General features: G+C 42.8%; 1 protein-coding gene across 3 annotated transcripts in view; it reads left to right on the forward strand.

Moving 5' to 3' along the window:
• Nucleotides 1-5,887, forward strand: part of Eif4enif1 (eukaryotic translation initiation factor 4E nuclear import factor 1) — a 42,716-nt gene extending 36,829 nt beyond the window's left edge. For 2 of the 3 annotated variants that reach the window (XM_087583321.1, XM_087583320.1), the window contains exons 15-19: nt 1,040-1,124; nt 2,403-2,535; nt 3,676-4,020; nt 4,518-4,685; nt 5,142-5,887. In XM_087583321.1, the coding sequence (XP_087439447.1) occupies nt 1,040-1,124; nt 2,403-2,535; nt 3,676-4,020; nt 4,518-4,685; nt 5,142-5,380 (970 nt within the window). In that variant the 3' untranslated portion in view covers nt 5,381-5,887. The remainder of the gene's footprint in view (nt 1-1,039; nt 1,125-2,402; nt 2,536-3,675; nt 4,021-4,517; nt 4,686-5,141) is intronic. The other variant, NM_001107230.1, reaches the window with a different exon arrangement.
• Nucleotides 5,888-9,293: the final 3,406 nt, after the last annotated feature.

Raw genomic sequence — 9,293 nt, forward strand, 5'->3', positions numbered from 1 at the left:
ATGGAGTTTCTTGATACTGATTGGAAAGCTTACAGTTAGGATCCCAGCGTTACCTGTGTTTCAGAGGATTCTGCTCATTGACTGTGGGTAGTGAATAAGCTTTTTTTCTCCCCGTTTCTATGTCAACTCTCTTCTAGGATAGGCTGGGGATAGATATCCCAGCACTTGGGAGGCAGAGTGGAAGATGTCTGAGTTCAAGGCCAACCTGGTCTACATAGTGAGTTTCAGGGTAGTCAGTACTGTGTAAAGAGACCCTACCTTTACAAAGAACAAAACCTCATTTGGTAGGGCATGAAGAATGTCACTGGGTTGTAAAATAACTCATGCTCCCAGTTCTCAGTTTGATTTGAATTAGTGTCTCAGACAAGAGCATCGGCTGCATTATGGGCACTGTGAACTGCTGCTTTCACCTATCTGGAGTATTGCAGTCCCTGGAGTGAAGGCTGTTAGCCAGCCCACTAATGCTGTTCATGACTAAATGTGTACCGGCCTGGATGCCCTAGATGCCCAGTGCTCTCTGCCTAAACCTTTGTTTCTTCTCCTTAGCTTTTTTTTTTTTTTTTTTTTTTTTTTTTTTTTTTTTTTTTTTTTTAAGGGAGGTGTCAGGTATTTTTCCTTGCTGTCCTTAAACTGGCTATGAAGGCCAGTTGAGCTCGAACTCAAAGATCCACATGGCTCTGCCTGCTGGGATTAAAGGCAAAGTACCACCACTACCAGGCTGCTCCTTAGCTTTGTACTGGTCTCGCCTAGCTTCCTTCCTTCTTCCTCCTTCTCTCCTTCTACTTTATTTTCCCACTATACCTTGTTGGTATCTTACACCTATATCCCTTGGTTTGCCTCAGGTTATTGACTGCTTCCACTACACAGAGCTTTGCTCTTCCCTCAGAATTTAGCATGCACTTTTTCATATTTTGAATGTTTGAGAAGTTAAATTGGATAAGTGAAGGTATACTAAGTTCCTAGACTGGTCTTGAATTAGATGGTTTTAAGACTTGGCATTACATAGTTTGGAGTGACTGGCACTGTTAATTGTTTACAGGCAACAGCGAATGACAAAGTCACCAGCACCCATGCACCGAGGAAATTCCTCTTCCCCAGCTCCCGCGGCCTCCATCACGAGCATGGTCAGTGACGTTTAAGGAACTGCTTGGCTTCCAGATTCTTCATCTGGTTATCTGTGTTGCACCAGTGTGCTAATTATGTATCTCTGAATGCCTTCTAGAGGAATACTGACCTTTCGTAGCTGTCTGTTTATTACATCTTTCCCTAACCCATTATTCTAGTAAAGAAAGTATGCTCTAGCAGATTGGAGAACTTATGCCACAGTACAACTCAGCTTAAAAAATAGCTGGGCCTGGCTCGGTGGCACAAACCTTTCTCTCTCAGCACCTTGAAAGGCAGAGGCAAATAGAATTTAAGGCCAGTGTGGGCCTCATGTGAGGGTCTAGTGTGACCCTCCAAAAATAAAACCAAACCAAAAATAAAGTAGCCGTTATGGGAAAGTAGAAGGACAAATATGAGGCAGGAAATGAGAGAGGAGTGACTGGTCACATGGACTCCAGTGGTGGGTCTGTAAATTGTTCTCCTTTGGGTTTCTTTATCTGTGATGATAAGTCTAGTTTTACCAGTGGGTTGGGTTTTCTTTGTTTTTGTTTTTTTTTTAACCCGATACAGATGACTTATCCAATCAAAGCTGATAGGCAAAGGGGAAGAACAATTGTTCTGTGCTTCAGGACTCACTCCATAGGGGACTCTGCACTAAATACCTTGCTTTAGACAAACTCTGGAAGGAATTTTATTCATGAGTTAGGCCCTGTCTCTTCCTATAAAGTTCACTATAAAATTATGTAACGTCATTATAAAATAAGCAAGAACAAAGAACCCTTAAGTAAGTCCTGGTAAGGTGACAAAACCTGTAAGACAATCGAATTTTCCTATATGTAATTTTAAAAGAAAAATACGAAGAACAAGGATTCTGAGGTTGTCTCTGAAACATTGCTTCCCCATTTATTTCCAGCCACGCTCTTCCCGCTTACTAGCCCTATTTCAGGGTTGAGAAACATAGGAACATACACAGGCCCATTTTACAGGGTGGCGAACATGAGTTTGAAGCTCCTCAAGCAATGACTACTTTCCCCTTGGTGTTCTCTTCTAGTAGCTATAGACCAAAACATTAGCGTTGCCTGTGCCCATGTAAGGCAAAATGGGAACTCTTCACCATGTTGACCATGACCAGACTAAGGGCAAGTGCTGCATAGCCCAGTGGTTAAGTGCTTCCAAGCATGTGTAAGACCCTAGATTTAATCCCCAGTGTCCAAAAAAGTGAAAAATAAAACACTGGCTTATTAGTATTAGGGAAAAGACACTTGAGTATGCTGATGTCTGCCTCCTCTTCTTTGCAGCTTTCTCCTTCCTTCACCCCTACCTCAGTGATCCGCAAGATGTATGAAAGCAGAGAGAAAAGCAAGGAGGAAATAGCACCCGGAACAGTGGTTCCTGGTGATGGTAAAGAGGATGCTCAGAAGGCCAGCGAAGGTACTGCTGCTCACCTTGTCAGAGCATAGGCATGCACGACTGAACTGTGAGGGAGAGGAGGTGATAGGCTCAGTCAGACTTGCTCACTTGACACTGTGGCCAGCTGGGGTAAAGATGTGCTTTGGCTTATGATTCTTAGTCTTCCACGTTGAATGACAAATTCATTTAGCATACTGATATAGCTCAGTTCTTTGTTTAACATACGTGTTTTTCCTGTGAGTATGTCTGCACCATGTGCATCCAGTGTCAAGAAGGCATCAGAACCTCTAGAATTGGAGCTAGAGGTGGTTGTGAGCCACATGTGGGTGCTGGGAATAGGTCCTCTTCAACAGTCTCCGGGTAGATGGATCCAGGTTTGTTGTTTCGGTTACAGGTTTTACTTGCAACAGGATCTCACTATGTAGATGTGGCTAACCTCAAATTGACAGAGATCTTCTTGTCTCTGCCTCCCACGTCCTGGGATTAAAGGCACCACAACTACACACCTGGTACTTGTGCTTTCTGTTTTGAAACACTAGTCAGGAGGGTTTGGGTTGTATCAGAAGTCCTCTGTGCACTGGGAGTGAATGCAGCTCAACTAAGCAGTGGAATACTTGCCTTGCTGTGTACAAGGCCACGGGTTCATGTTTACTTCCCAAGAAAGGAAACAACTACAAAAGAATTCCAACAAAGAATTTGAAGACCTTGTCATCTATGGGCTGGAGGGATAGCTCTTCCAGAGGATCTGGCTTCAATTCCCAGCACCCACATGATGATAGGTCACGACCTATGAATCTGTGACTTCAGCCCTAGGTTACCTAGCACCCTCCCCTGGCCCCTATGAGCACTGACCTTATAGGCATGCAAACATACATGCAGGCAAAACACCATCCACATACAAAAAAATAGGAAATCAAGGTAAGCAAAATTTTGGCATTTAGTCTTAGCTCAAGGCCTAACTACTCTGTGACCATAACTCAGCTCCTGGGGTTTTAGAGAGTCGTAGGTTATGTGTCTGTCTGCATGACTTTCCACAAAAGCATCTAGCCTGATTAAGAGGAAACAAGAACTGTCAGATTTTTAAAAAGATTTGCTGGGCTGTTAGGAATTGAAATTCATAAAGGATATCAATACCAACATTCTGTGAATGAATCCTTTCAGAAAACCTGCTGTCATCCAATTCCATATCCAATTCTGATCAAGACTCTTCTCCTACGGCAAATCCTAAACTTTCAACATTACAGCGGTCTTCATGCTCCACCCCACTGTCCCAGACCAACCGTTATACCAAAGAACAAGATTATCGCCCTAAAGCAGCTGGGAGGAAAACACCTACCTTGGCATCCCCAGTCCCAGGAACACCTTTTCTCCGCCCTACCCACCAAGTTCCCCTCGTCCCTCATGTTCCTATTGTTCGACCTGCACATCAGCTTCACCCAGGATTAGTCCAGAGGTTGATAGCCCAAGGGGTGCATCCACAGCATCTTCCAGGTTTGCTCCAAGCTGGTGAGTTTCTGACTGGGTGTGGGCATTGGTTATTGGTCCTAGTATTAAATCCGCTACATTTTGCGTTGTATAAGGTATTCCAAAAAGGCCTTACTAGAATAAGATTCTTCCACCTACTTAAGTAGTGGGCCCAATCCATTGTCATTCCCTTAGTGTGCAAAAATATGGGAAATAAGACAGTGGGGGTACAGCCTTTAACCCCAGCACTCAGGAAGCAGAAGCAAGTAAATATGAGAATGGCCAGGGCTACACTGAGAAACCCTGGCTCAAAAAGCCAAACAAAAAATTAGGAAACCTACCTGGCTTTGTTCATTTAAAATTGTCTGTGTATGTATGCTCATGTATATATGTTTGTGTATATGCATATTCGCATACCTTGGCACACCCACCTCCTTATAAGTTTCCAAATCAACAAAAAATGTTTGAGAAAAATTGTAAATTTTTAGGAACATTAACATAACTCAGAAACTCAGAAGTTTCTTCTTTCTCCCCATCAGGTGTGCTTCCTCCTGGGATAGACATAGCTCCTTTACAGGGACTATCTGGCCCACTCCTAGGTCAACCCTTGTACCCTTTGGTCTCTGCTGCTAGTCACCCTCTCCTAAACCCTCGTCCTGGGACCCCTCTGCATTTGGCAGTGATGCAGCAGCAGCTACAGCGCTCAGGTAAGGTTTAGAAAAAGGCCAGTGTGGCTGACCACACTGCAAGTTTCTGAGATTTCCGGCAAGCAGTGAGTTATCACTGACAGGTGGGGTGAGCTGACCTGTGAGTTTCTGGGATAAATACTACTGCAAGGACAGTGGGAGCCAGGCAGGCATGCTCTGGCTTTGTACTTCACCTATTAAAAGGCTGAGACTCTGCTGAAAGCCTTGGTGGGCTTTCCTATGTCATCTGGCATTCTACATTTAGGAAGCTTCTGGTTAAATCCTGATAAACTTCCCACCCCCAAAAGTAACAAACCATTCAAGTAGATCAGAAAATACTGTAAACAGAGCAGGTCTTGGGAGTGAGAATCCAACCAAGGGCCTTCTTTGTAGACATGTGAGGTTCTATGGGTGAGTGGGTGAGGTGTAGATGAAGGCCTAGTGTAGATCTATGCACTGACACTCTTCTCTCCATAGTTCTGCATCCTCCAGGCTCTAGTTCCCAGGCAGCAGCTATCAACGTTCAGACTCCTCCGAATGTACCCAGCCGGTCAGGCCTGCCCCATATGCACTCCCAGCTGGAGCATCGCACCAGCCAAAGGAGCAGCTCCCCCGTGGGTCTTGCCAAGTGGTTTGGCTCAGATGTGCTACAGCAGCCTCTGCCCTCCATGCCCACCAAAGTCATCAGTGTAGATGAACTGGAATATAGACAGTGAACAGGGCAGGCTGGCCCACCCATACTTGGACCTGCGGTGGCATCCTGGCCATGACTTTCATTCCCCATCTTTGTAATGGGCTTTTTACATTGGAGCACGCTGTGTGAGAATGTTAAGGGGATCCACATACCTACCATGATCTACATTATGACAAAAGGCTGTTAAATAATCAAATGGAGCCTACATGGTTCAAATACAAGGGACACAAGATTGTCAGTCCTGGAAGTCTTTCTTTTATAAAATATGTGAATGAAGTGTTGGTGTCTTCTAGAGGTGACACCTAAGGGTTCTGAGAAAATAAAATGTATAGACCCTTATGTACAGAACTGTGTATAAACTTTTGTACATACAAATAGGATAGCTTTTTTGAACTTATACATACAGCTGTACATAAAGTAACTATCAGTTAGGCCTGTGTCAACTGTTTGGATTTTTTTCACTTGTATATTTGGGACTTTTTCTTTGGTTTATTAAAAGTTGCATATGCCACGCGTGTGAACCATAAAACTGGTACTGTGATTATTTCCTCAATGAACTAAAAGACAGTTTACGGGGTTGGGGAATTTAGCTCAGTGGTAGAGCGCTTGCCTAGAAAACGCAAGGCCCTGGGTTCGGTACCCAGCTCCAAAAAAAAAGAACCCAAAAAAAAAAAAAAATTCTAGAATTTCTCCTGCACATAAAGTTCTGATAGCATCAGTTTAAGCTGGACTAACCCTGAGAGTAGCTTGTGGCAAATAACAAGGAATCAATATTATAATCTTTACAAAACCAAACTGACCTTTAGGGAAGTCATATATGGTAATTTCTCTGAAACTTACTGGTTAATCCAGCCTATATTAATTCTTTATCTTGCCTCTGCTGTATTAGTTCCTCTCAAAATTTTTACTTATGGGCTGAAGAGATGACTTACTGGTTAAGAGCACTGACTGCTCTTCCAGAGGTCCTGAGTTCAAATCCCAGCAACCACATTGTGGCTCATAATCATCTGTAATGGGGTCTGATACCCTTTTCTGGTGTGTCTGAAGACAGCTACAGTGGACTCATAAAAATAAATCTTTAAAAAAATTTTTTTTTACTTAGAACTCGAGGTCCAGTACTATGTAAATTGTATGTAAAAGCATTCTGAAAGATAGTACACTGATTGCAGGTTTTCCAGTCCTTTTGTTATATTTACTCTCAGGTTCATATTAATTAGCCCAATCATTGGATTAATTGTGGATTTGGGGCCATAAATGCTATTTTAATTCCAATGTAGAGATTAAAATAGCCCATTCTCCATTCTGTTGGGCTTTCTCTGTAGGGCTCCCAAGTCTTGACAATACTGATTATAATCCTTCAGCTGCCCAGTCTGCTTGCTCTGCACTGGGAGACTTCAACAGAACCTGGCTGTGAGTCAGGGCAGTCTGGGACTTCCAAGCTCATTACATGCCACCATGCTCTCAGTGACTCCTCGGTTTCTAGAGGAATCTGGAAAAAGCCGTTCCACTTGTCAGCTTATCCTGTGTGTCCTGCTGAGCCAACAGTGGTAGTAAGGTATGGGTAGAATTTGTCAAGCTGTCAAAAAAATTATTTCAGGATGAAGCTGGTAGAACAGATAAGACAAAGGCAAACACTAATTGGCCAGATGAAACAGAATATTAAATGTGTGTACAAGGGCTGGAGAGATGGCTCAGGGGTTAAGAGAACTGGCTGCTCTTCCAGAGGTCCTGAGTTCAATCTATAAAGGGATACGATTCTCTTGTCTGGCAGGGTGTACTTGCAGAGCATTCCTAAACATAAATGAAATGTAAAAAACGTGTACAAAAGCTAACTGAAAAGGTGGAAGGAACTCGAGTATTCAAGATAAGCCCTATATATAGTGAGGTTCAAGGCAAGCTTTGTCTACCTGAAACTTAGTCTCAAAAATGAATGCTTAGTCTTCCAGGGGATCAGAACCTTACAGAAAAAGCAGAAATGCCTGGGGCAATTTCCTGGTGCCTCACACATGGAACCCAACTACTCAATAAATTTAACAGAAGAATAACCTAGAGCAAGGCATTCCTGTGTCAGAGAGGGCAAGGGCTCTTTGGAGCAACGTTGCAGTTATCAGGTATGTACTGCATAAGTTTAGAAGCATTTGAGGCTAGAAAAATGTGAGAAACAAAGCTTTAAGCTAAAAATTAAATAAAAAGCAGCAGCTCTGCCTGTTCTAGAGGACTCAAGTTTCATTTCAAGCACCCAATGGCTCACATCAGTCATTAACTCTAGTTCCAGGGCATCGGACACCCTTTTCTGGCCTCTGCAGTGATCCAAGCCCACATGTGATATGTAGATATATATAATCAAAACACACACATATTTAAAAAATAAAAAATAACATTAAAAGAGGGCAAGTGAGCTGTCCCAAAGGAAGCTGAAGAACCAGGAGTCCTTGGGAAGATAGTAGAAATCAGAAGTGGGAATAGTGTTCAGGGACCAGGTCTTGCCATGTTTACAGGCTAGGCTAGTCAGTGATCGACACTAGCCCTCTTTGCGAAGGACACACAGATTCGACATAATTTATAGGACTAAACACACTTCCCTTTCTCAGCAATTTTTTTTTTTCGGAGCTGGGGACCACTAAGCTAAATCCCCAACCCCCTTTCTCAGCAATTTAATGAGACGTAGACCCTGTCTTGAGCAAATACTCTGTATGATATTCAGCTCAAGGCTCTGCAGACATTTTGTTTTTGAAGGAAGCTAGCTGCCCAAAAATGCCAACGAGCTGTAGTGAACAGAGTAGATGAAAAAAAATCTGGCTTATTTTAAATTAAAAAAAAAAAAAAAAAGAATCTGGCTTATTGAATGACCTAATAAAAGCCATGGGAGCACCATGACTTCTGTGAAAATGCCTTTTCAACCACTGAGCTTGTGTTAGCATCCTAACTAATGAGTGGTGCAGAATAGTGGGTCTGCTTAGCTATACTAAAGCCAAGAAAACAAAGCAGGAAATTCATTCCATGTCATGAGATTCATACTCCCAGTCTTCCTCAGGCCTCAGGAGAAAAGTCTGGCTGTAAGGACACACCCCGTGGATGCAGTAAATTACACCTTAATCCATACACTTGGGGGGCAGGAGTGGGGCAGGAGTATCTCTAAATTCAATTCTAGCCAGATAAGACACACACACATACCCACTCCTTTAGTTTTGGGTTTGTTTTGTTTTGTTTTAGTGGGGGTTGTTTTTTTTGAGAACAGGTTTTTCTATGTAGCCCCGGATGTTCTAGAATTCCATCTGTAGACCAGGCTGGCCTCAAACAGAGAACCACTTGCCTCCTGAGCGCTGGTATTAAAGATACGCATCACTACCACCCAGCTGTGACCTTGTCCCAAGCCAAAGAATGAATGCAAGAACAAATGAACGAACGAATGAATAAGTAAGAGTGCAACTCCAGCAGCCTGAGGCAGGAAAGCCTAAGAGTTTAACCTGAGACCCTACTTGGTTTGTCTTCTGCTTATCTTCTCATATTGGACTCTATACCAAATACACTATGCACTTACTCCTCTCCTAACACATCAGAACCGCTTTCAAACTTTCAACTGCAACAGGCTACGCACATTCCCACAGCTGAACAAACGTGGCTGCCTGTGACAATAAATCTAGAAAGTATACCTCTTAAAGGTATACCATGTTTTATAGGTATGAAGGTATAGAAGGACTGTCCTGGCCTTAACAGGTTCTGAGTATGTATGCAGTAATGCAAACTGTCTTCTAAGTAACTTTTAGGGGAAATTAATAAACCATCTTATGCTTACTCATGATTGGGCACACAGATGACTAAAATGAGATGTAATTTGGGAAGTGACATATGCAATAGAAAATGTAAAACCTGGGTTCGGTCCCCAGCTCCGAAAAAAGAAAAAAAAAAAAGAAAAAAGAAAATGTAAAACCTAT

This window comes from Rattus norvegicus, chromosome 14, assembly GCF_021556685.1.
Source record: "Rattus norvegicus strain SHRSP/BbbUtx chromosome 14, alternate assembly SHRSP_T2T, whole genome shotgun sequence".
Lineage (NCBI taxonomy): Eukaryota > Metazoa > Chordata > Mammalia > Rodentia > Muridae > Rattus > Rattus norvegicus.